This window comes from Anas acuta, chromosome 26 (genome assembly GCF_963932015.1).
Source record: "Anas acuta chromosome 26, bAnaAcu1.1, whole genome shotgun sequence".
In the NCBI taxonomy this organism is placed as follows: Eukaryota; Metazoa; Chordata; class Aves; order Anseriformes; family Anatidae; genus Anas; species Anas acuta.
This window is the reverse complement of record NC_089004.1, coordinates 1,787,401-1,813,072: the sequence shown is the minus strand read 5'-3', so window position 1 is coordinate 1,813,072 and position 25,672 is coordinate 1,787,401. Positions and strand designations below refer to the sequence as shown.

General features: G+C 63.4%; 1 protein-coding gene and 1 long non-coding RNA gene across 3 annotated transcripts in view; one reads left to right on the top strand and one right to left on the bottom strand.

The window, feature by feature from the left end:
• NFIC (nuclear factor I C) overlaps positions 1-17,088 on the bottom strand; it is a 42,987-nt gene extending 25,899 nt beyond the window's left edge. Inside the window, exon 1 of one of the 2 annotated variants that reach the window (XM_068661551.1) lies at positions 16,636-17,088. In XM_068661551.1, coding sequence (XP_068517652.1) covers positions 16,636-16,638 — 3 coding nt within the window. In that variant the 5' untranslated portion in view covers positions 16,639-17,088. Of the gene's footprint in view, positions 1-13,908; positions 14,074-16,635 lie in introns of those variants that run through there. The other variant, XM_068661550.1, reaches the window with a different exon arrangement.
• A 50-nt stretch (positions 17,089-17,138) lies between these two features.
• Positions 17,139-21,656, top strand: LOC137844889 (uncharacterized). Its single transcript, XR_011090036.1, has 2 exons — positions 17,139-17,668; positions 18,913-21,656. It is a non-coding gene; the product is annotated as an uncharacterized lncRNA (long non-coding RNA).
• Positions 21,657-25,672: the final 4,016 nt, after the last annotated feature.

Here is a 25,672-nt window from a genome sequence, read left to right as displayed (position 1 = left end):
TGGCAGCAGAGCCTGTTCTTGGGCCCCTTCCAGCCCGGGCTTGTAAAGCCCCGCGACCCGGGGTGGAGCCGCCCATGTCGGGGTGCTGCTGGCACCCGGCCCCCTCCGTGCTGCCCTTCTGGGCTGGGGGAGGTCGGGCCGGGAGGGGAAACTGAGGCACGGGCTAACCCCGTCTCCGTCCCAGTGTCCGTCCTGCCATGGGGCAGGGAGGGGAAGGACAAACGGATGCTCTGCGAGGCGCTGGGCACGCCGTGCTGGGATCAGCTCCCGCAGCCTGGGGGGGCACAGCCGGGGCGCTGCCTCTCCCCGTGCTCCTGCCCGTCCTCGTGGCTCTGCACCCCGGCTGCGTGGCCGCGGTGGGTGCCTTCCACCTGGGGACAGAAGGGGACATGCTGGGGATGGCACAGGGGTGAGCAGCCCCTCCTGCACACAGCCGGGGTGGGCAATTCCTCCGCTGCCTGCCAAGCATTGCGGCACGGGCACCGTGGCATCGGGCACCCTGGCACGGGGCACTGCGGCACCGGGCACCGCGGCATCGGGCTCCGTGGCACGGGCTGGCCGAGCCTCCAAGGCTCCTTTGCATGAGCGCCTTGTCCAAACAGGTCGGGCTCTGCGAGGCAGCCTGAATTTTCCAATGAAAAAACGTTTCCTCAGGAAATTCCCGAGCAGTTTTCATGGGGGAGGAGGAGGGGAACGGGATGGGATGGGACGGGACGGACGGGACGGGACGGGACGGTCACCTCGGCCGTGGGTTTTGCTCCCCACCAGTGTGACCCCCAGCCCTGGGGGCAGCGGGAAGCCGATCGCGCCGCGGGTGCGGAGAGGTGCGGGGCGCCCTCGCGGCATCTCGGCCCTGCGGAGACCACACAGCGTTTATTTTATTAAAGGATGCTCAGCCTCTCCGCCAGCCAACCACACACCTCAAAAATGCTGCCGGCTCCGACGGTCTCCGCTCCTGCCAGCTCCCGATCCCCGGGGCCGGACGAGCCCGGGCAGGGGCTGGCACGCTGGGTGCTCCGCGCCGTGCCCGCCTGCCCCGCGGGGACCCGCCGCGCTCGGGACGAGCCGGGGGGATGCACCACGCTCTCCCCTCGCCCCGAAAATCCCGAGCCTGCCTTCTATGCAAATCCCCGGCGCACACCAGGAGATGCTCCCCGCTGTCGGGCTCGGTTTCCCCGCTCCCCGGCACGCGGACGCCGTGGGCGCGGGCGGTGTGCGCTCCCGCAGCCCCCGCTCGTACGCGCAGAGCCTCCGGTAGCCGCTTATTAACTGTTCGCAGAAACGGCTCTCGGTAATAAGTTAACCTGGTAATGAGACCTGTTGCCGAGACAGATGCAAATGATTTCAAAGTGCTCATTAGAGGGTATTGAAGGAAGGCACTTAGTCCCTGAAATGCACCCAACCTTTCTCGGGGCCGTCCCTGCAACATATTAGAGCCCATTTTACAATAATTGCTCCAGAGGAGGAAATCTATTTGGATTCATCATAAAGTATTTATTAACAAGAGCTTATTCATAATTTTTGCTGCTCTCCGGCACGGTGTGGCCGAGCTTCCCGGCCGGCTCTGCACGTCCTGGCGAGGCCTCGCGGCGCTGCCGGCGCAGGTGCGTGGCCGGGAGGGAAACTGAGGCACGCCAGGCAACACGGCTCTGAGCGTGCGGCCCCGCTGCCACATGAAGGAACACCACCCAAAAATGCCATAAAAAACAAACAGGGGGAAAGGAACAAAGGCTGGAAGCATTCACCGAGCGGGGCCAGTGGGAGAGGAGGGATTGGACGCGTTGTCCCCACCCCTTGGCCATCCCTGTCCCTGTGGTGTGGACCCCGAAATGGCCCAGATGGGGGGTCCCCATGGTGGTACCTTGGGGTGCACGCCGAAATCAGCCCTGTCTCACCTGCAGGGGCTGCGGGGATGGGCACCCTCCTGGGGAGCACAGAGCAAGCCGGGACGGAGGAGGGATGTCCCTGCACTGCTGCACCCCGCAGGGACCCCACAAGGGACAGCAGGGGACACGAGTGGGTGCACAGCAGCTCCTACACATGGTCTGAGCCCCCTCCAGCTCCTCCATGTGTGATCCCAGAGTGCCCCTCCAAGCCCCTTGGTGCCACCCCAGGTGGGGGACGGGCGCACGGTGGCAGCCAACGCTCCCAGGGCTGGTACGAGCCGTGCTGCCGCCCCCGCGCGCACCGTCCGTGGAGGTGCCGTGGGGCGGAACAGGCTGTGACGGCCCCGCTGTCCCCGGCTCCCCCTTAGTCGGGGTGGGGACGACCCAGCCCCATGCTTGCAAAACCCCTCGCAGCCCACGCCAGGGCCCCGGGCAGGGCACGGTGCCACCTCCCAGCAGCTCCCCATCACAGAGCCCCGCTGCCTTTCTCCCCGCAGCTGAAAACGTCGCGGCTCAAGGGCTGGACCGTACCCAAAGCGGGGTCTGGACGTGGCCACCCCATTCACAGGGTGGGATGGATGCAGAAAGGGGCTCAGCCACAATGGGTACACGGGCAGAGAGAGGCTCTGCCCCTTCAGTAACCACCTCGGTGCTCAGCGCCGGGCAGGATCAGCCCGGGATGCTGCAGCCTGGATAACCACCGCACCCAGCGCGCGCCCCAGCCCTGTGCGCGCCACCGCCAGCGCCCCAAAACACCCCGCCGCCACCCCAAAACACCCCGCCACCTCCTTTGAACCCTGCACACCCCAGCCCTGCCACCCCCCCTCCCGGCCCCCCCAGGCTGCGGCAGCCCCCGAGCGGTGCCGGTGCTCGCCCGCGCCTACGTGCCGGGGCGGGAGGCGATGCCGGCGCAGGTGGCGCGGGGCTGCGAGCGGCAGCCGGGAGCTCGCCGAGGCGGCTTCCCCGGGTCACGGGAGGCCGCGGCAGGCAGCGAACTTGCCAGTTGCTTTGGAAAACAGCAGGAAGAAAAGCAGCTCTCTTTGCAGCCCGGGGCTCAGGTGCCAGCGCTGCCTGGGCCGGCGCCAGCTTGCGCAGCCCTCCCCGGGGAGGCAGCACCGCGGGGAAGCCGAGGGAGGCCCAGGTGGGCTGCGGCTTTGGGGGGGGTCTCCCCAGGACGGAGGGGTTGGTGGGGGTTTTGAGCTCCCTCCCCATCAGCCCTGCATCCTGGGGGTGAGGGGCACCCATGGGTGCAGTGTGCGCCCCCAGCCCCACCCTGCCTCCGGTCTCTCCGCGTGCGCCCTCGCTGCCGGCACCACCCCAGCCTCGCTCAGTCCTCCCCGAGCGGGGAAGAGCAGGGTGCAGGGTGCAGGGATGGGGCAAGGGTGCCCCGGGGACGGAGCCAGGAGGGAGCTGGGGAGGGGAATGCGGTGGGGGGGCACCCGAGGCCGCTCGCTGCCTCCCTGCGGACGTGCCGACGTGCTCAGCTCGCCCCACGCCGCCGTTTCCCCAGGTGCCCCCGTTCCCCTCGGGGCGCAGGAGCCGACGGCTCAGCCGCCTCCCCGGGGCGACCCAGCCTGCCCCCAAGGATGGGAACGGGGAAACTGAGGCACGGTGCCCGCAGGGGCCTGGGAAGCAGCACTGGGTAGGGGGAAAGGGCCAAGAAGATGTCCCCCAGCCCCAAGAGGTGCCCCGCAGCCAGCAGTGCTGGAGCCACGTGGCTTCCCGGCCGACCCCCCCTGGGGCTGCGAGGAAGGGAAATGTTTTATGGAACTGGAAAAAAAAAAGGTTGCCAGCAAGCCCCGGCCCTGCCAGCTCCTCCGCCCGGCCCTGCGTCAGCCGGGACAGCGCTGGAGCCCCCCCTTCCACCCCAATTCCTCCGGTGGCACCTGGGATGTGTCACCAGGATGGCGGCAGCTCGCAGCCCGAGCTGGCACCGCCGCCTGCGCAGAGGGAAACTGAGGCAGAGGAGAGGCCCCGGGGCTGGCAGCGTGGTGCAGGGGAACACGTGTTGGGGCGAGGGAGCCGTGCCAGCCCCCCCAGCATCCCCTGTGCCCCCCCCCGGGCAGCACAGGTCGAGCCCAGGGCTCTGAGCCCGGCTTTAGCCCCTGACGCAGGAGGTTTTATTTCCCTCCTGACGTATTTTTAGCCCTGCTTGCTCCGTCCTGGCCTTTCCGAGGGGGATTAATTCCTCTGCCCTCCGGCACCATTAAAGGTGGGGGGGTGCAAAGGGGGTTTGGGGGAGGCAACTCCCACCTGGAGGGTACCTGCAGTGCAGGGGGGGTCACCAGAGGGTCCGGGACCCCTGAATTGGGCAGCACAACCCACGCAACGGGAGCGCAGAAGCCGCACAGACAGGCGCACGGCACCCCAAAACTGCCCCCCTGGCTACAACCGACCCAGCCCAGCACTGTCCCCCCCCCCAGGGTGCCCATGGCTGGGATGGTGGCATTGTGTTGTCCCACCCCCCTGCAAATCCAGCCCCGTGGGCTGGCAGCAAGTCACTGTTTAAAAATAACCCCGGCCTTTCGCGGCGCAGCCGGCGACCTCGCAGGAGGATTTGGCCGCGGTGAAGAGTTCACGGCCCCCCCGTGCCCCCCCCATCGCCTGCGTCCCATCTGGCCGTGCTCAGCTTCAGCTCCTGCGTGTCATCCCGCGGGCTGGGGACGCTGGCCAGCAGCCTGGGGACAGGGCTGCCACGGTGTTTGGGGCACAAGAGTTTGCCTCGCAAGGCAGACGCTGCCTGTGGAGGTGGGGAAACTGAGGCACCGAGGGGGGGCACAGCGCTCCCACGGACCCTGAGAGGATCCCCGGCAAGCAGAGCCAGGCACATCCCTGGCACCGATGGGTCCTTGCCTCCCGGGACACCGCTGTCACCACTAAGTGACACTGCCACACCGCCGAGCCAGCAGTGCCAGCCGGCCTCGTGACGTGGAGCCCACGAGCCACCGGCCCTGGGCCACCTGCCCAGCCTGGCCCCGAGCCCAGCAAGGCCGCCGGGAGCCATCGCTCGCAGGAGTCCAAGGTCCCCGAGCGGGGCCGGGCACTTCGGGAGCCAAGGTCCCCGCCACCAGGTCCAGTGCCCAAGGGGAACGGACGGAAACCCCACGTGGGCCAGGTCCCGCGGCGCGGGGCATGTCGGGTGTCCGCAGGGCGCAGCGCTGCCAGCGCGGTGCCTCCGAGCACCCTGGGACTGGGGTGGCACGGGCTGGCGTCCCCACGTGTCACCTTGCCCACCCCACACGGGGGCTTTGGGAACCCCAAGGTGCGGGGGCACGTCGTCGCACAGCCGTTCCCAGCGCAGGCAGGCGTGCAAGCTTGCACGCTCCCCGCCGCACGTGTGCGCCCACGTGCTGGGCACTCACCGCCGTGTGGTGCAGAAGCCCCGGGGAAGGCAGCGCACCCACCCTGCTGGCGCTGGGCTTCCCGCAGCACCCAGCCCCTGCACCGACCCCCAGCAGGACATGGCGAGGCCACGGCGGTGCCGCCGGCGAGTTCCCTGCCTGCCCAATTCACCACCGCAAGGCGAGGAGGCTCGTGAGTGCGTCCCGGTTTCCTCCGGCGGTACCTCAGGATGCGATGCAGTCATCGCTAATGCATCTGGACTCATTTACAGGGATGAGAAAATGTTTCCAGGTTTCCCACAAAGTCCCATTAAGATCCCAGTATGACTCTATTTTTAGTGCCCGCATCGACAACGCCTTCCCCAGCCACCCCGGCACTCCGGCGCGCCGCCCCGCGCGGCTCCAGGCACCCGAGGGGCACCCGGGGCCGTCGGTGCCAGCACCCGCCGTGGGGAGTGGGGCCACGCACGGGGCTGTGGGGTTGCGGGGGGCGAAGCCCCAGCTTTGTGCTCCCAGAGGAGCTGGGTGGAGGGGGATGCGCGGCCCCATCCTACAACCAAGCCTGCACCCGTTCCTGGCGCGCGGGGCAGCGGGGTTTTGCACAGCACCCACGGGTGCCCTCAGCACCCTGCTGCAGAGATGTCTGCCGCAGCCCCCAGCGTGGCTTTTGCTCGAGAGTATCTGCATAAGGAAACGTGGTCCGAAACAAAAGGAAAATGGCCCCAGGAACCCAGGGGTGCAGGACCCTGCAGCAGGGCTGCGCACGCCCATGGGCGCAGGATCCCCGGCAGCAGCAGCGCGGTGCCCGATGCGTTCCCCGTGGCTCTGCTCGTTTCGGGGAGCCCTGCAGGGCTGCTGGCGGAGCTGGCCGAGGCGACGCTCGGATCCTGCACATGTAGGGTGCTGCAGGCTATCTATAGCAATGACCTAACCGGGAGCCCGGCAGTGCCCGGCCCCGCACCTTCCCTTATTGGTCCGGCCAGACCTGGTAAAGAGATTAAAGCCGTCGCAGAGCCGAAGCTTTTATCCCTTGACACGCTCGCTCCACCGCCGGGTTTCGATTTCAAAGGCTGCACATGGGCAGCTCGCAAAAGCCCCCTGTGCACTGGGGGAGCTCCGCGAAGCGATGGCCGCAGCCGGGGGGGCAGCGGGGTGCTGGGTGCCGAGGGCCCAGGCTCCCAGCCCGTGCTGCAGCCGATGAGCGGGGGCCGTCCCCGCGCAGCCCTGGGTGACCTGAGGACACCCCGGCAGCGGGGTCGGAGCCTCCCCGCGGAGCAGAAACGTGCTGCGTGCCTGCAAAGCGTCTGCAGCCGCAGGGCCGGGGAAGGGGTGGCCGGGCGGAGGGGAATTTCCCCAGCTTTTTTTTTTTTTTTTTTTTTTTTTTCCGACGACAAACTCCTCGGCTTGTGCAATTAGAGAAATTTGTTTAACAAACTCTCCAGGGAGAGGAGCGGGAAGGTGGGGTGGCGTGCAGCCAGGGGCTCTGCTCGCACAGGCCCCGTCTCCCCTCCCTCCAGAGCCTTTGATCCGCAGCGTGTGTTTCGGGGAGGAAGAGGAGCGGTTCCCCTCGGCCATGCCGACCCCGCTGCAGGGTGACGGTCACCCCGCTGCACCCCCTGTGCCACACGTGCGCACCCATGCGCGCACCCTCGCATGCCCACGCGTGCCGGCGGGCACGCACATGCTCCGGCATCCGCGCGCGCTCGGCTTCTCTTTCTCCTGCGATGCCATTTCCATCCAAAACCCTTTACTCTGCACTTTTCTCCTCGGCGCGGCTTCATTTGTATTCACCCCGCGCCGCTCGCCTGTCCTGGCGCACAGGTTACTAAAGGAGATTTCGCAGCGCGGCGCGGCTCATGTTACGGCTCTCGCTGTCTCACTTTCCCGAGTCGCAGGGCAGCAACCAGGGGACTGCAGGATTGGGGGGGGGGGGGGAAGAAGGAAAGGCAGATCCCGGCTCCAGCCGTGCAGCCGTGGGACGCAGCGCCCGGCTGTGCCGGGTGGCTCCCGGGGGAGCTGGCACAGCACCAGCGCTCTCCATCCTCCCCGGCAGCCGCCGCGCTGCCGCAAGGTGGGAGCCGCCGGCGCGGGGGCATCGCCGAGGGAGCGAGCGGGGAGCGGCGCCTCTCGTTTCGGGGAAAGGGGAAACGTCTGGGTGGAAAATCAACATTTCTCTCTCTCCCTCTCTCTCTCTCTTTTTTTTTTTTTTTTTTCCCTTTGAAAGTAAAAATATTTCTTGGGTTTTAGTGATCAGAAACATGTTGGGGGTTTTTTTTGGACAACGGCCGGTCAAATACCGTTTTCTCCGCGAAGGGAATGCAGGGGCCCTTTGCAAGGAGAACAAAAATGTCTTAAGAAACACAATAAAAACCCTTTTTTGTAAAAAAAAAAAAAAAGTCCATGAACTCGGACAAACTCCCGGGGCCTGAAAGGCAGCTGGGGAAGAGGGGTCAGCAGGAGGGCCGGATCCTGGCGCTCCCGTGCCAGGCAGCGCTGCCCGGCCCCTCCTGGCATCTTGGCCAGGACAAGGTGGCTGGGAGGGGAATGCCCAGCATAAAGCAGCCTGAAGCTGGGGATTTTGCCCAAAATGCTGATTATGGATGGCTGCTGGCAGGTGACGGCAGGATTAATGCGCTTTTAAAGCAGCGGCGAGTTAACCGAGAAATCAATCCTTGGCACGGCCTGGCCCGTGGTCCCTGCACCTGGGCAGCGGGATCCTTTCCCAGCTCCTCTCCAGGACTTGGGAAGCGCCGGGGCTTGGCGGCGGCGCAGGGCGCTGGGCGCTGGCCAAGCTGGCACGGCGCGGCGCGGCAGCGGGGGATGCCTGCCCAGGGCCGACGTGACGGATGGCGAGCCCGGCCGCGCGCCCGCTGCAAGCTGGGACCCGGCAGCGGGATGCCCGTGGGCACCCCCTGCATCCCCATCCCTCCGCCTTCCCTCCCCGAGGGAGCTCAGGCTCTTGCTGCTGCTAATTTGGGGCATCCAAACCCTCCAAAAAACTCTGGTACCCGAACCCCATAAAGGTTTGGCGCTGGGCACCGCCCTGCCGTGATGCTGCGCACCCCTCAGCACTGGATCGGTGTCGGACCCCTCCCGGCCACATTGTGGGGATGTCACCGGCGATGCCACGCGGCGCTGGCCCTACCCAACAAAGCCGAGCAGCCGTCGAGGCCCCAGCTGCTCCCCGACGCCTTTGGGCAGCGCGCGGGCTCCTCCGCCCTGCCCCGACCTGCCCGGCGCACCCCGGGGTGCCGCAGGAGAAATCCCCACCCTGAGGGTCCCCAAGGTGCAAATTGCACCCTCGTGCTGCTCACGTACCCGGGGACCTGCCCTTACCCCCCCAACAGCCTGTGGGCACAGGGGTGGGGGACACAGATACCCCTTGCCCCCCCAAGTGCTCAGCCCCCTCGGCGGTGCTCAGCCCCACTCAGGCGCGCCGTCACGTCCATCCCCGTGCAGGAAGAGCCGCAGCACGGACGGGGGCGGCAGGCAGCGAGCCAGCCTTGCACGGAGCTGTTTTGCCTCCCCCCCAGCCCTCCTTCTCCCCCGCCAACAAGGGACCCTGTCGCAGCCGCCATCCCCGTCCCCACAGCTCTGTTTGTCCCAGTCCCCGTCCCCGCAGCTCTGCTCCTCCCTGGGAGCCGTGCGGTGGCACGGGCACCAAGCCTCAGGGGCCAGGCATGGGGAGGGCTGGCATGGGTGGTGTAGGGCAGGGAAGGCAGGGGGGCAGGCAGGGCACGCTGTCCCTGTCCCCAGGGCCACCCCCAGCCAGCACCGCCTGCAGGGACCCCTCTCCATCATCACACAGGCAGGGGACGCCGTGCCCCTTTTTCTGCTTGCGTGCAAAACCCAGGCAAATGGTGAGTGGATGCCAAATGTCACCGTGGCCGGCGCACGATGGGTGCCCGACATGGAGAGGAGGGTGCCAGGCACCCAGGGACCTCCCGGCTTCCCCTTGCTGGCAGAGCCCCAGCCCCACTGCTGGGGTCCGAGCCCCACACACAAGTGCCTGCACCACGCTCTGCGCAGCCATCAGCTGCGCCCAGGGCCGTACAACAGGGCCTGAATGCAGAGCTCGGAGCCCCGACCCCCCCCCTCGCTGCACCCAGCTCAGGCCAGGAAAACAAAACCCTCGCACACCGCGAATCCCTCGCCGCCACCGTGGCATCCGCGCCGGGGCTGCCCGGCCAGCACGGCCGCTCCCCAGGGAGCCAGGGGCCGCAGCGCACGCCCTTCGCCGCGCTGTGCCAAGGGGAACCGAGGGCACGCGGCCAGCTCGGCTCTGCCCGCGCCCTGGCCACGCTGCAACGACTCCCACAAGCTAGAAAAAGCCGCCGGGTCAAGGCTGGAGGGCTCAGACTACAGCTCCCAGCATCCTTCCCCAGCCTGCCCGGCCTCGGGGAGAAAGAAGGCAACAAACGGAGCAATTCCCCGCTCGCTCGAAGACGCACGGGTCAGGCTTTGTTTCTCCAGGCTCCCTGCACAGGCGTGCGCGTGGCTGCGGCGCTGGGCACGCTTTGGGCTCCTCGAGGAAGCGGCGGGGGAGAAGGGACGAGCGGAGCTGCCGGGAAGGGTGAATTATCGCCGGGCGCCTCGGTGTGCAGGAGGAGGACGGCTAATTTATTGTGCACAGCCCCGGCCAAGTTCAAGGTGATGCCGCGGAGGCTGGCGCAGCAGTAAGGGCCTCATCCTGCCCGCACCAGTGCCCTGCGTCCTCCTGTTCTGCTGGCGGCTGGGTTCATAAATCGCTCTTAAAAAGGGATCTATTTTTACCATCTGGGGATTTAAAATTAGAGAGGGCAGAAGCGGCGAGGTCCCGGGCACGGCCGGGGCGGGCACAGCACGGCGGGCGCCTCGCGGGGAAAGCCAGGCTCTCCCGAAGGTTGCATTTAAAGAACGGCCTCATTGTTTTTCCCAAACAATGCTCAGCAGATGGGAGAATTGAAAGTGTGTTGCAACCTTCCCTCTCTCCCAGCGCCGTTCCCGGCGAGCTGCTCCTATGCTTTGGCAGCCGATCTGAGCTCCCGGCTGGAAACCAGTTTGCCGGAGCTACTGGCGGAGGGGCGAGCCCCCGGCACCAGCTGCACCGCGCTCCCCTCTCGCCCAGAAATCCCAAAAAGCCCCAGCAGGGCCAGGCACGGGGCCACCACCTGCCCTTGGAAGGTTTTCCAAGGGACTTTTAGGGAAGGCCCCGGTGCGAGGTGCCCGGGGGGGGCTGGCTCCCCGCGGTGGCCACGTGCCCAAGCAGGTGGCAGCGGCTGGGCACTGTGCAGGCCCCCCCCGTGCTATGGGGACCGGCAGCGGTGCCGGTGCCGTGGCCACATGGGACGGGGGGGTGAAACCACGAGGAAAAGCCACAGCCACGTGGCCACGACGCCTCTCGCGGTGCGGCACCACGGGGCCCCCACGTCCACGGTCCTGAGGGTGGCACCCGGTGGGGTTTGTGCTGCTGGGGGGTGCGGGCCCACGGCCCTCGTCCCGCTCCCCGTGCCAAAACGGGGCTGCGAGGATGCATCTGTGCAAAACGTGGCGCTGGGGCCCGGCGCAGGGGAGAGGGGCTCAGGCGGAGCGCGGCGGGGGGAGGCTGCACAAGCCCCCGCACTGCTCCATGGCACCCAGATCCCCCCGCTGCCCCCGGGCTGATGTCCCCACCTTGCTCCTGAGCTCGGGGTGCTGGGGGGGGGTCAGGGTTGGGTGATGGGGACGGGCTGGAGGAAAGCAGGAAAGCACGAGGCGAGGAAATGAGCGGGAGCATCGCGGCGGCCGTCAGACCTGCAAATCTCCCCGAGCACTTGGGTAAATCCCTCCCCACGCAGGGATCGCCCCAACGGCTCAACCGGGAGCCCCACGGGGTGCACGGGGACGGCGGCGGGTCCGCAGTGCTGGGGCTATTTTGGGGGTACCAACAGCCAGACCCCGCTCCCTGGGGGCAGGGAGAGGCCCCCGCACGCGGAGCCCTTGGCCGTGATGCCGGTGCCGCTTCCCTGCTAATCTGGGCAGCTCCGTCTTGGTTTCCTGCCCGGTCCCTGAGAGGGGACAGAGGTGAGCTGGGGGATGGGGAGGAAGTCCCGCAGCGGGGACAGACAGCTGAGCGGGCACCGAGTCACCCTCCTCGCCGCGGGACGCTCGCCCGTGGCCCCAGCCAGGAGCACGGCGCTGCCGCTGCCCTTGCCAAGGCTCGGTCTGGCCTCATCGGGTCGCGAAGCCGGGGCTCGGGCCGGCTGTGGCCGGGCTCGGAGCTGCCCAAACTGGGCTGCGAGCGGCCACCAAGGGCCTGGGGGGCTGGAGGGATTCGGGGAGCCGGCGGCGATGTCGGAGGGGAGATGCGCGAAGCCAGAGGCAGGGCGGGTCCCGCGCACGTTCCAATGTATCCACATCACCATCCGCAGCTCCCCGAGCCCGGGAGAGCCTCCCCGCCGAGCGAGTGGGATGGGAATGGCTTGGCTCTGGCACGGCGGGGCCGGGGGGGGCGGCGGGGGCCGGATCCGGTAGGTGCAGACGACGTCTGATCCCATCTGGGCCGGATTCAAGCGGAGGCTACGCTAGGGCAGAGGGGAGCTGCAGCCTCCCCGACGCGAAGGCGGCGGGGCAGGGGGTTGGGAACGTGGCCCCCCCTTCCCCGATCCACTGGGAACGGCGCGGTGCCGTGAGCGGGAGGCTCCCGGAGCCCCGACCGTGCCATTCCCACCTCGGCCCCGTGCCCTTCGCTGGCAAAATCGGGCTCTGCCGAGCGGGTGGGAATGGCAGGGGGGCGGCCGGAGCCCTGGGAAACACCGAGACGGGGGGGGGGGGGAAGGAGAAAGAGAGAAAAGGTGAGAGAGAAAGGGGTGAGGAAAAGAAAGAGAGGAGAAAAGAGGGAGAGGAGGGGAAAAAAAGAGAAAGGAAAAAGGAAAAGAGAAAGGAGATAACAGAAAAGAGAGGGAAAAGAGAAAGGAAAGAAAGGGAAAAAAAAAAAAAAACAGAAAAGAAAAAGGAAAGAAGAAAAAAGAAAAGAAGAAAATATAAAATAAAATAATAACAATAACAAAGAATAGGAAAAAGAACAAGAAAGAAAGGGGGAAAAAAAAAGGAAAAAAAAAAAAAAGAATAAGAAAACTGCAGAGGAAGACGAGGGGTCGAGGTGCTGCCCTTGCCAAGCCCACAGCTGGGGGGTCCAGCACCGGGGTCACCCGCTCAGCACCAGCGCTGCCCCCCCGCGCCCTGCCCGTGCCAGCCCCCGGCTGCCCAAACCCCCCCGCGGCACGTGCGGTGCCGGCGATGCCCAGCCTTGGGCAGGGTGCAGGGTTCAGTGGGGGGGACACACACACACCACAAACCCCATTCCCTGTCCCCCCCCTGGTGCCAATGCCCCAAGGTGGGGCCGGATCCTGCCCATGCCCGGCGCGGGGATGAGATCTGCAAGGAGGGGCTGCGCTCAGCGCGGCGAGCCCATGGCGCGGGCACGGGTTGGGGGGGGGGGGTAGGAGGTGGTGAGGAGGGGGCTTGGCACCAGCAACACCCCCCTCCCCTCCAAAAATAATAAATAAATAAATAAAAAACGCCAGAGCGCTCGTAGGGCGCGGCGGCGGGGCGGGGAGGGCGGCACGAGGCCGGACCCTGCGCACGGGCGGCTGCCAGCAGGGAAGAGGTTACGCGGCGGGGCCCGGCTGCCTGATCAATAATCAAATAAATATCAGCGATCGATAAGGGACAGAGCACAGGCAGAAGCGTGGACACGAACGCCCCAGCCCCATACAATTTTGGGGAGCCCCTCGCCCGCCGCAAGGCCCCCGCGGCGGCCACCCCCCGTGCGCCACCGGGGCCACGTCGGCATCGCCCGCGGTGCCACCGCCGGCCCCATGTGCAGCGGGGTCAGCGCTGCCCCTCGAGGGCCCCGCCGGCACGTGGGGGTGGCCCCGGGTTGGGATGGGGAGCGGGGGGGGGCGGCGGTGGCGGTGGTGTGGGGGGGGGCCCCCATATCCCGCCCTGCGCGGCCCCGCCGCCCTCGTGCCCGCGAGCGGGCGCGCGGCATGGCCCGCTTGCGGGTTGTCCCAAATTTGGAGGGTTTTGGAGAAAACCCCCGTGCCCCCCCCTCCCACACCACCTCGGCCTTTCCTCGTTGCACCCCCCGGCACCTTCCTTGCACCCCACGAACATGTGCAGCCGCGCTTGGAGGGTGGAGGGGGGGGGCGAGAAGGAAAAAGTTTCACGCTATCAAAGAGGCGGCGCGGGCAACACCGAGCCCGCAGCCCCGGACCCCCCCCCGCCGCCACCCCGACCGAGCCGCCGACCTGCTGCACCCCACCGGGTCCCCCCCCGGACCCGAAACCCAGCGGCTTCCCCACACCACCCACCTCCGGGCGCAGCGCAACAAACCACAGCGCGACCTTCCTCCCCCCCCCGGAGCCCCAAGTGAAAGCAGAGGCAGAAAAACCCCAAAAGCACCAGAGACACCCAAAAAACACCCAAAAATAGGCGGCGGGAAGAAGTGGGGGGGGGGAAGCAAGAGCGAAGCACAGCTCCTCGGAGCACCCCGTGCAGCCCCAACCCGCCCTTTGGCTGCCAGGATTATTTTTATGGAGGGGGGGGGGAAGCTGCTAATTTTATTTTTCTTTTTTTTTGCGCGGCACCTGGAAAAAGCCTTTTGCGCTATGGTTTTTTTTTTGGGGGGGGGGGGTATGGGGGGGCGCGGGGCCGGTTACCTGGGTCAGGCAGAGAGGAGACGAATACATCCCGAGCCGTGCTGGGAAAGTGGCTAATTGCAGGGCTGAGACTCGAGGCGTAAAAGTTACTGAGTCATTTCGGAGGCTGGAGCAGTCCGGGCGTTTTTTCTCTCTCTCTCTCCTCCGGCGCGGCTCTGCGGGGCCCGGGGGGGGGGGTGGGGGGGGGCGGCCGGGCAAGGGGGGGGGCGGCCCCGCGCGGGAGGGGGGGCCGAGGAGGAAATAAAAAGGGTCCAACTTCCAAAAAAAAAAAAAAAAACAAAAAACAACGAAACAAAAAAATAAAAAAAAAGATCAAATAAAAAGCAAAAAATGTTTTCCCCCTCAAAAATAAAAAATAAAGCGCTTTTTTTTTTTTTTTTGGAGAGGGGGGGGTTGATTTAGCTTTTGCTTTTTTTTTTTTTTTTTTTTTTTTTTTAGCGTTTTAAAGCAGCAAAAGGCTCATCTTCGCCCCGGGGGGGGCGCGAGGGGACGGGGTTTGTGGGGGGGGGGCGATCCGCGCCCAGCCTGCAGGCGGGCAGCGGGGGAAGTTAGAGGGGAAGCGGCTCCATCCGAGACACGGGCACCGGAGCGAGGGAGGAAAGAAAGAATGAGAAAATGAAAAAAAAAAAAAAAAAAAAAGAAAAAAAAAAAAAGGAGAAGGAAAAAAAAAAAAAAAAAAAAAAAAAAGGAGCGAGGAATGAAGTGACGTTATGAAAAAAGCCCATCCCAAAATATTACATCCCATTTAAAGATGTAGGAACCCCCTTTGGCTCGCGGGGCCGAGGCGCTGCGGGGCATGGGGAGAGCCGGGGAGCGCCCCCCCCCCCCCCAACACTGCTCGGCCCCCCCCCCCCCGCGCCCTGTCGGATTTGGGTCGCTTTCCCTTTTCCTTGCGCTTTTCTTATCATTATCGCATTTCTTTATTTTTTTGGACGGAGCCAGAGGACGGCGAAGGGAACGAAACCCCCCCCCCCAAAAAAAAAAACCTCCACGTTCACGGGCAACTTGTGGGCAGCGGCCAGGGGGGGGGGGTCCAGGCGGGCATTTTTTGGGGATGGTGAGGGGGGGACACCCGCACCCCACCTCGCTGCGCCCCCCCCATTTCTCCGCGCCCCCCCCTCTATGCACAACCCGCCCCCCCCAGGCGGAGCTCGGCGAAGTCGGAGCCGCGAAGTTGTCTCCGCAAAGCCGGCGGCGCGGGCCGGGGGGGGGGGGGGGGCTTTAATTAAGGCTAATTAGAGAGCGAGAGCGGCAGCGGGGCCCGCACGGCCACACAAAGGGAATCCCCGGCCCCTGCCTGCGCACAGCCGCGGCTCGGCCCCCCCCCAGCACCCCCCCCCCGCTCCGCCTCCCGACCCCGACCCCGGCCCCGGCCGCCGCCGCTCCGGGGCCCCGACGGCACCGCCCGGCCCGGCCCGGGGGCTGCGGAGCCCGGGGGAGGCTCCGGCCTCCGCCACCGGGAGCGCCCCCCCCCCCCCCCCGCCGCTCGGGGCCGCTCGCAACTTTGCCTCGCTCCGGAGCACGCCCCGGGGCCGGGCCCCTCCGAGCCTCCTCCCGGAGCCTTGCTGCCCCTCCTGGGGTCCTTTTCTTAATTTGTCCCCCTTCCATTTTTTATTTTCCCCCTTTATTTTTATTTTTCCCCCTTTATCTTTTATTTTTCCCCCTTTAATTTTCCCCCTTCATTTTTTATTTTCCCCCCTTTATTTTCATTTTTCCCCTTTATTTTCATTTTTCCCCTTTATTTTCATTTTTCCCTCTTCATTTTTAATTTTCCCTCTTCATTTTTCCATTTATTTCTTTTATTTCCCCCCTTTCATTTTTTAATTTTTCCCCCTTCGTGTTTATTCTCCTATTTTCCCGTATCTTGCCTTACCCTTTCCCCTTAATTCGCCTCATTTTTTTTTTTCCCCTTAACTCGCCTCATTTTTTCCCCTTAATTCACCTCATTTCCCCTTCATCCTCCTCCTTATTTTCTCCCTCAATTTTCCCTCCTCGCCCCCCTTCACCCCCCCCAATTTTCCCTATCCCCCCTTAACCCTCCTCACCCCCCCTTTCCACCCTTTTTATTTTCCCCCTTTAATTTCCCCCATTCCCCTCATCCTCCCCACTTTTCCCCACTTCCCTCCCCCCCATCCCCAACGCCCCCCCCCGGCCTCTACACCCAGCCTCAGCCTCCCCCCCCCAAACCCCCCCCAACCCCCCCCCCAAACCCCTTTTAACCCCCCCTAACCCCCCCCACACCCCCTTCTCTGTCCCACCGGGCGGCGAAGCGGGGACAACGCGATGCTGGGGGGGGGGGGCACAGACACACACCCCCCCCACCCCACCACGCCCCCCCCCCCTCCCCGTCGACTCGAGCGCGACCCCGCTGGGGGCGTCACGGCCAAGTTCACGGCGCCGCGGCCTCTCCGCCCCTTTCTCCGCGGCCATTTTCGGCTCCCTCCCAGCCCCCCCCCCACCCCCCCACCCTCACACCGCGACCTCCCCCCGTCGGGCGGCTCCCCCCCCCCCGGGCCGGACCCCTTGGGGGAAGGGGTGGGCAGGGGGGCGGCCCCATCCCCGCGTCCCCCTCTCCATCTCCAAACCCATCGCGCCCCCCCCCCGCGCCCCACGGCCGCCAAGTTTTGCTCGTGGGTGCACGCACACGCGCGGGGAGGGTTTTTGGGGGGGGTGAGGGGGGGGGGGAAGAGGAAAGTAAAGAGAAAATGAAAGTGCCGTGGGACCTACCATCGCCAAGTGCAATTAACGGGCTCCAAGTTGCTGCGGAGAGCAAAGCAAAAGGAGGGCGCTTGGGGCTTGGTTGCTTGGTGGTTGCTTGGCTTTTTTTTTTTTTGTTGTTGTTGTTGTTGCTTTTTTTTTTTTTTTTGGTAATTTTTTTTTTTTTTTGGTCTAAACCGTGTGTTTTCCACAAAAAAAAAAAAATAAAAAAAAAAATTAAATGATGGAGGTGGGTGCCGCACAGCCTCCCCGCTCCTGTCCCTTCGAGGCCACCGGGCAAAAAGTGTCCCCCCCCCCCTCGGTCAGCCTCGCTCGGGCTCCATCCTCCGGCCTCAGCGCCTCCGGGGCCGGGCCGGCCGCTGCCTCCGGGGGGGCTCCGGGGGGAGGCTCCGGGGGGAGGCTCCGGGGGGAGGGCGGCGGGAGCGCGGTGCCAGCGCCCAGCCCGGCCTCATGCGCCGCGACCTTCCCGGGGGGGGGGGGGGGAAGGAGGAGGAGGAGGAGGAGGAGGAAGGTCGAGGAGGGGGGTGCGGGGGGGGGTTGGGGGGAAAAAAGGGGGGTGCGGGGGAGCGGCGGTTATTTTTGGAAGGCGAGGGGAAAAAAAATCTGTGTTTCGGCAAAAAAAAAAAATAAAAAAAAAAAAATCGGTCTCGAAATAAAAATGTAAAAAAATGATGAAAATAAATAAATAAAATCTGGAGAGGCTGAGCTGGTGGAGGCCGGGCTGCGCCTTTAGGAAAAATAAAAGCTCGCCCCCCCCCCGCCACCACCCCCCCCCAGCAAAGGCCAACTCCGGCCGGGCACGGCTCCTCCTCGCAGCCCGCAGCGCCCCGGCCCCATCGCAGCCTCCTCCTCCTCCTCCTCCTCCTCCTCCTCCTCCTCTTCCTCCTCCCCTCGCCCCGGGCACCGGCGGCGCTGCGGAGGGGACGCTCCCGGTGCGGGGGCGGGGGCGGAGGAGGAGGAGGAGGAGGAGGAGGAGGAGGAGGAGGCGGAGGAAGGCTCCGGCCCCGCTCGCCCAGGGAGCGCGGCCCCGCCGGCGGTGCTGGTAGGTGGCGGGGGCTGCGGAGAGCTGCGGGGGGAGGCGCCGGGTGGCCCCCCCCCGGCTGCTTCCCTCCCTCCCGCCCCCCCCCGCATCTTCCTCCTCCTCCTCCTCCTCCTCCTCCTTCCTCCCGGCCCTGCCCGGCGCGGGGAGGGGATGGGATGGGGATGGGGGGGGGCGTGGGGATGGGATGGGATGGGATGGGATGGGGGGGGCGGGGGGGGGGGATTGGGATGGGGCCGGGGGGGGCGCGGCCCCCGGTGCGGAGCTACCGCAGAGCGGGGAGGAGCCGCGGGCAGCGCCGGGGCCGGGCCCCCCCCGCCCCTGCACCGGGAGTCGGGAGGGGCGGCCCCGGGCTCCCCCCCCCCCCCATAACCTCCCCCCATAACCCCCCCTCCCCATGCCTGAGCACCCCCACCCCGCGGGCACCCCCGTCCGTGCTCCGTGCCCCCCCCCCATGCACCGTTATCCCGCTTCCATCCCACGGATGCCGCCCCCCCCCGCCCATCAGACCCCCCCCCCCATCATCCCTGGACCCCCCCATCCCCAGACCCGCCCCCCCCCCAATATCCCTGGTCCCGGCGGACACCCCCAGCCCGCCTCCCCCTCCCCATTGCCCGGATCCCCCCAGCCCCCCCCCCGCTCCTGCCCCACGGTCACCCGATCCCCACGTGCCCCCCCCCCATCCTGCACATCCCCATCTCTGCCCCCCCCCCCCGGGGGCTTCCCCATGCCCCCCCATCACTGCACCCCCTATCCCCTTTCCAACCCCCCTTTCCGCCAGCTCCCCCCCAAAATCCTCCATCCCTGCCCCCCCACGTGCCCCATCCCTCTCCCCCCACAGTCCCCATGCACCCCCTTCCCTGTGCCCCCCCCCGTGCCCCCCCCCCCATTTCTGCCCCCCCCTCATTTCTACCCCCCCTCTCTTAAAGCCACAGGCCGCTTTGCAGCACCCAGCAGCCCCAGCCCCAAATTTGGGGGTCCTGGTGGGGGGGGGGACATGGGCACTGCCACCTGCTCCTGCAGGCCCAACCTGGGGGGGGGCCGGGGGAGGGCACCCACCCCACTGGGCCCCGCTCCCAAACTTCACAGGGACCGGGTTGGGCTGTGGGGGGCAGCTTTTTTTGGGGGGGGGGGGTCCCCGTCCTTTCCGCCGACCCCTTGAGTGTCTGGAGCTGTGTTTTTGAAGCCTTGTTATGGAGTAATCCTTTAATCTTTTAATCCCCTCAAATAACCATATTTTTCTATAGGAAGGCAACAAAAATTCGATATTTTTCCTTCCCGGTTTGTTACGGGGCGCAGCGTGCGCTGTATTTTTAGGCACGCTGCGGAGTCCTGAACAAACAGGAACATAATCCCCGTCTGTCTGCTGCTCCGATGCTTCCAGCCTGATAAATAATACCCTAAATCATTTATTATATATTTTAAAATAAAATTAAAGCGAGCTACGCTGCCATTCCCTTTATTATTATTATTATTATTATTTTTAATTTGAAATTTCCTCCCTCCTTTCTTTCTTTCTTTCTTTCTATTTTTTTTTTCCACCCTGCTACGAGGGGGCTCGGCGAGCCCGGATCATTTTTACCAGGGATCAGCCCGATTTTAACAGGGATTTTGGGACGCCCCAGGTTTATTTTATCCATCCCACACCCCCCCGGCCGCTCGCCCCGCGGTGCTGGGCAGGATTTGCGCCTCGCGGGGGATATTTTCCCCCAGCCGCTTGTCAGGCATCGAAGTACGCGGCGGCCGTATGGAAATGAGAGCTAATTTTGTTGCAGCTTTCTATCAAAAATACATTTTTTTTTCTTTATATTTACAAGCTAGAAAACTTTTTTTTTTTTTTTTTTAATTTTTTCGATCACCATCTGCTACCCCCAGAAAAGCCACTTCCCTCTTTCTAAGCCGAAAAAAGGCTCCGAGCCCTTCGCTCGCCTCGTCCCGGCTCAGCCCGCCCCGGGGAACGCCGACCCCCGCCGAGCCCCCCCACACCAGCACCAAAACCCCACCCCGGGCACAATTTCCCCATTTTCCTCCCCGCTGCCAGCCCGGCCTTTAAGCTCCCGCAGAGAATTTTTGGGGCTAAAACCCGCGCTCCATGTCCCCGGGGGGGGGCCGGGGATGCTCTGTTGAACAGCCCAGCCAAGCACTGCCAAGAGGGGTGGGGGGGGGCAGAAAAAAAGGCAAAAGAAGGGTGGTTTTGGGGAAGGGAAGGCAGGGCTGGGTTTTTATTTTCACTTCTGCACGGGCCCGGCTGCAGGGACGGCCAGGAAGGGTTTTTGCACGAGCGGGGCCTGCCGTCTTTATTTATTTTTGCAACGCTCCTAAAATATTTCCTGGATGCTCCCGAGGCTGGGACACCCCCGAAGGATTCCCGGCCGCCGGAATTTGTCCCGGTCCCAAATCGTCCAGGGGCTCGCACCCACCCCCAGCTGCACCGTGCTCACAGGGGGCTCGGCGCACCCAAGGGTGTGGGTTCAGGGTGGGCACCCACGGGTGCAGAAAGCACCCGGCCCCCCGCTGCCATCCCAGCCACGGGACCCCCCCAGCCTCAGCCCGAGTCCCTCGTGGCAACCACAGGCTAAAAATCCGACGATCCTTATTTTTATTATTATTATTAATTTTTTTTTTTCAGCGCTGCAAGAGGAGGTAAAAAACCACCAACCAGACCAACCCCCATTTAATTTCCCGTGCAGGTCACCGCTGCTGCCTCGAATAAAAAAAAACCAAAACCTCGGGGTGCGGCGCTGCCCTGCCGGGATTTCGGGTCGGGTTAAATCCGGGGGTTACCCCGGGTTACCCCCCCCTTGCTCCGAGTGCCTGGATCAGGCCCTTTGCTGAGCTGCTGGGGTTTGCATCCCCAAATCAGCGCTGGGGGAAATCGGGGAAATCCCCCCCCCCGTGCAATGTCCTGCAGCGGGGGCTCCCCTCACCCCCCCCCCCCAGGGCCCAATTTTGTTTCCAGGGGCATTTCATGGCTGGTCGGTGCTGCCAGGGCGCCGGCGCCAACTTTTGGGTACAGGCACTGGATCACCCCCCCAAACCATCGCCGAAATCCCCCCTCGGCCTCATTAGCCCTATTTTGGGCTGTTTTCTAGCATTTCTCCCAATTCATTTTATATTTTTCAAAGGCCTCGTTGGGCTGGGGTGCAGCACCCGGCACCGCCGAGCCGCGTCCCTCGACAGAAATGGGGAGAGAAAGGGAAATAACCGGCGGGCGGGCGGCTTCGCCGTCTTACGGCAACTTTAGGGAGAATATTCTGGTTTTGACCAGAATTATTTACTTTTATTTCTGCATATGGCTCTTGGCCTGGGTCCCAAGCAGGCAGAGGTCTGTCCCGGCTCAATTCAAAGCCAAAACGTGCGATGAAAAATAATTTCTCTTTTCTTTTCTCTTTCTTCATAATCAGGTTTTTAACTGGCGAAATCACAGCTGGCGGGGGGGGGGATTTCGGCTCAAAAAAAAAAAAAAAAATTGCTGGCACATTTCAGGGAATTATTCTGCAGAAATTTCAAGTGTTTTGAGGATTTTTTTAGGATTTTTTTTTGAGATTCAATTTGCTGGTTGGAAGTAAAAAAAATAATAATAAAAAAATAAATAAAATAAAATCCCCATTTTATTTTTTTTTCTCTGTATTTTTCAATCAGCCCCAAACTCTCTGTCCCCGATCCGGGGGAACCCACCCTGAAAAAACCCCCCTCGTGCAGCCTCCACCGGGAAGCTGTTGGGAGGCCCGGCCTCATCAGGGCCCGTCTCCCCAAACCGAACCTAAATCTCGCTTCTTTGCCCCAAAAAGGGTTTTGTATAGCACGTTACACGTGTGGTGCTCCCTGAGTTCGGGGCTTTCAGCGCCGCGACTCTCGCCGCGTGGAGCCGGGCACCGCGAACTCCTGCAACCACCGAAATCTCACTCGTTAAATAAAAAAAAAAAAAAGCACAAAACCAAATGCAACCAGGAAATGTTTCCTCGCATGATTTTTTTTTTTTTTTTTTTTTTTTAAAGAAAGAAATCAAGCAATCAAGCACAGCCGTTATCCCGGGGCCCAGCAGAGCTTTTGTCAATCTTGGGGAATTTTTGGAAATTTCGGGATTTGGAACAAGGAGCTCAGCATCCCCTCCGCATCGCTCAGCCCGAGCACATCGAGGTTGCCTTTTTTTTTTTTTTCCCCTGCCTCCAGCGACCCCCAGAGCTCCCCCCCAAAAATAATGTCCCTGCCCAGGATCCCAAAATAATGCTCCCGGTCCCTGCAGCGGGAGCATCCCGGTGCCATGGATGGGGCCGTGGTGCCACCGGGTGCCTCGGGGCCACCAAGTGCCACGGCCACCACCCCACAGCCCTGGTCGGGGGGGGGCCCTGGGACACCAACGGAGGGGGCAGTGCTGGGGGGTGACGGGGAAATGAGGCCAAATCTCACTTTTCTGGTTCGGGTGCGAGGAGCAGAAAGCGAAAGCAGGCGGTGGGGAGCCTGGGGGGGTCAGCGCCCCGTCCCCATGCCAATGGGTTGGGGCCCCCCCATGTGTCAGGGGGACAAAAGGGGGCCGGTGGCTGCGTTTTGGGGCCTGAACAAGGAGGGTGAGGAAAAAAATATATATATATATAAAATCTGGTGGAATCGGGGTCGGGTGCCAAAGCAAGCAGCACCGCGGGGAGGGGACGAGCTACCTGATGGGGGGGCAACGCGGGCCGGGTGGGAAAAGTTTAGCAACTCGCAGGACCAATTGCCAACGTACTTCTATAGCTAAACCCAATTCCTACAGACAAATTGGCACGGGTATTCGCCTCGCAAACCTCTCCATCCACACAAAGGGCTTTTTTTTTTTTTTTTTTTTTCCCCTTTTTTTCCCCCCCTTTCCCTTCTATGATTTTATGAGAGAGGAAAATTACTCCGATGCCGAATGTACTGTAAGTAATAAGGGCTTTGAAAAGAGGCTCCTAATTAAAAATGATACCACTGCTCATTTGTTTTTAAGAACACATTCAACTTTTTCTTCCCTGCTGCATTCAAATGTTGGGGTTGCTGGCGTTTTATTTTTTTTTTTTTTTTGTGAAAACTGGCTTTCCGTTTCGCGATTCTGGTTTTATTTGCCTCCCCCCGCCCCCCTCCGGGGTCTGCTTTGAATTAGCGAAATCCAAATCCAAGAATCTGCAGCGGGATATTATAGAATTTTCCATGTCCTTATTATTTTTTTTTTTTATTAGCGGGACCGGGCAGCTCGGGTGAGCGGGGAGGAAAAATGGCTTTTGTGGTTTCGGCAGCGGGGCGAGCCGTGGGTGCTGGGGCCGTGGGGGCGGCAGTGGGCCGGGGGGGCCATTTCCAAATGCTTGGGGCACGGGGAGCTGCCGGGCAGTGGGAATCTGGGGCTGGTTCATAGGGACCGGGGTCACTGCAGCACCCAGGGGTGGCGCATGGGGGGCTGGGGTAGCACCATGGGGCTGACCGGGGGATGTGGGGATGGGCAGGAGGGAGGCAGGGGTGGTCCCAAGGGTTGTAGGAATGGTCCCAAGGGATGTAAGGATGGTCCCAAGGGATGTAAGGATGGTCACAGGGGATGTTAGGATGGTCACAGGGGATGCAGGGACAATACGGAGGGATGCAGGGGTGCTCCTGAGGGATTCAGGGATGACCACAAGGGCCACGGGGATGTCCCAGAGGATGTGGGATTGGTCACAAGGAGCGCAGGGGTCACGAGGAATGCAGAGACGGTCACAAGTGCTGCGGGGAAGGTCCCAGGGGAGACAGGGAAGGGCATGAGGGAGACAGGGACAGTCCCAAAAAACACAGGGATGGTCTGAGGGATGCAGGGGTGGCGGCAAGGGGTGCAGGGACAATCCCAAGGGATACAGGGATGGTCATGGGGGACACAGGGACAGTCCCAAGGGATGCGGGGATGCTCAGGAGGGATGCAGAGGTGGTCCCAGGGGATGCAGGGATGATCCCTCAAGGGGCATCCCCTGGGGGCTTTTATCCCAGCACCCCGGGCATCCAAGAGACAGCAGCCACCTTGCACCCAGGGCCAGCTCCTGGCTGGGGAACCGTGGCCGCTGCAGCAGCTCCGTGCCAGGGCGCCACGTGCTGCGCGCCCTGCAGGGCCCTTCCCTGCCCCAAAGAGCTTTGGGTGGGTGGAGGAAAAGGGCTGGGCAGGCATCAGGCCCCAGCACCGTGTGTCTGGCTGCAAAAAATCTCCTAAAACCAGCCCTTTGGGGTCCTTTAGGCTGCCTTCTGGTCGTGCTTTCTGCGTTTCTGGGCTCTCGCCACCTCCCTGGGTAGGGCTGGGGGTGGCCCTGGGGTGTCCTATACCCCTGGGGGTGGGATGCAGGGGCTGCCGGACGGCCGTGGGCTGGGATTCGATAATAAAGGGAAAACGCGTGCAGGAAGAGGGGCTAGGGACGGGGCGTTGCAGGATGCTTCGAGGGACCCCAACCCCTTTATCACCCGTGCCTCAGTTTCCTCACGTGCGCGGCTCCCAGAGAAAATTCGGCTCTTCCCTGCTCGGCCCCCGGAGCAGGGCCTGGAGAGTTAAAGGCGGCGCCAGGAGCACATGCTCTGCCCAGCCCTGAACCGCAGCCAGCTCCGGGCCGAGGCAACAACAGCCGCTATTGTGTGCCAGCGGCCCCGCGCGAGCGCCCAGCTGCTGCGGCGGGCGGGAGGCAGGAATTTCGCCGTGACAAGTGGACTTTGTATCCGCTCGCTGGGCTGCTGCGGAGGTTTTTTTCATAGGAAGTGCAGAAATCAGGGCGTTCGGCTCCCCCGGCGGTTCTCCCACCCTGCTTTATAGAGAACCAGGGGGAAAATATTTTTTTAAGGGCTTTTTTTTTTTTATTTCTTGGTCTTCTTCCTAGGGCAGCCGGCGGCTGCGGATGCACCTCCTCGGAGGGGCCGTGTTTACCCAAGTGGCACCGTGTTTGTCACCGGGGCCGGTTTGCTCCGGTGTGTAAATATGTGGGGGGAGCCACGTGAGAGCGCTGGCAAACATCCTCCTGCCGCTGCCACCACCAGGCCTTCCTCCTCCTCCTCCTCCTCTTCCTCCTCCCTGCCCTGGGAACGCAGCCCAGGCATCCCAGGCAGCGCTGCCCTTTGGGCCGAGCCCAAACCTGCGGCTGTTTTGGGGTTCCAAAGGGGCTCTGTGGTGCCGTCACCTCCCCTCGGAGCACGGACAAACCTTGCTAATGGGGAAACTGAGGCACGGCCACTGGCAGGGCCAGGCTCTGGCTTTTTGCCATTGATTGCAGTGGGCGAAGGTTTGGGGACAGGGATGGGGGGGACAATTTTCCATCTGAATCCCACAGCCCTTTGGAACAGGCTTTGGTTTTTGGGGTGAAGGCAGCTGGCACAATCCCTGCTCTGGGTGCTTTGCCCAGGGGACGTGGGGTGGTGCAAGAGCGAGGGCGATTGCGGGAGCCTTGCACAGGGCCAGCAGGGACCCACGGGGGGGTGTCACCGGGATGGGACCTGCCCTGGTGCTGCTCCCCGCTCCCTCTGGCACGCAGAGCCCCCAGCCCCATGGGCAGCATCGGGGCTGCACCGGGGCAACGCACCCCGGTGGCACCCGGAGATGGGGAGCGGGTCCGTGGGGTGCCCCCGCATCCATCCCCGGGATGGGAGAGGGGCTTTGGGGAGGGTTTGTTCCCCCAAATTCAGGGCAGATATCGCATCGCTCCTGCCCCGTCTTGGGCACGGCAGGGGTACGGTGCTGGGGTGCAGGGGGGCCCCGCGCTGCCCCCCCCCAGGAGCCCAGCTCCAGCCTCCCAACTGGGAAGGCCGTCTGGAAACCAGTCTGACTAGAATAACTGGGAAGGCAACTGTGGTTTCTTTTCAGGAAAAAGAGATCTTGAAAAAGAAATGAAACTGTTTTTGCTTGGACAAAAATATTCCTAGACATTTTTCCACGTTTTGCCAGCGTGCAAGAGCATTTGCTTTTCATTTTTCAATGGAAACCCAGAGAAATATAATTGGAAATGATGTTTTCCCTGAGAAGAAAAAAAAAAAAAAAAAAAGGCAATTACTGCCGAA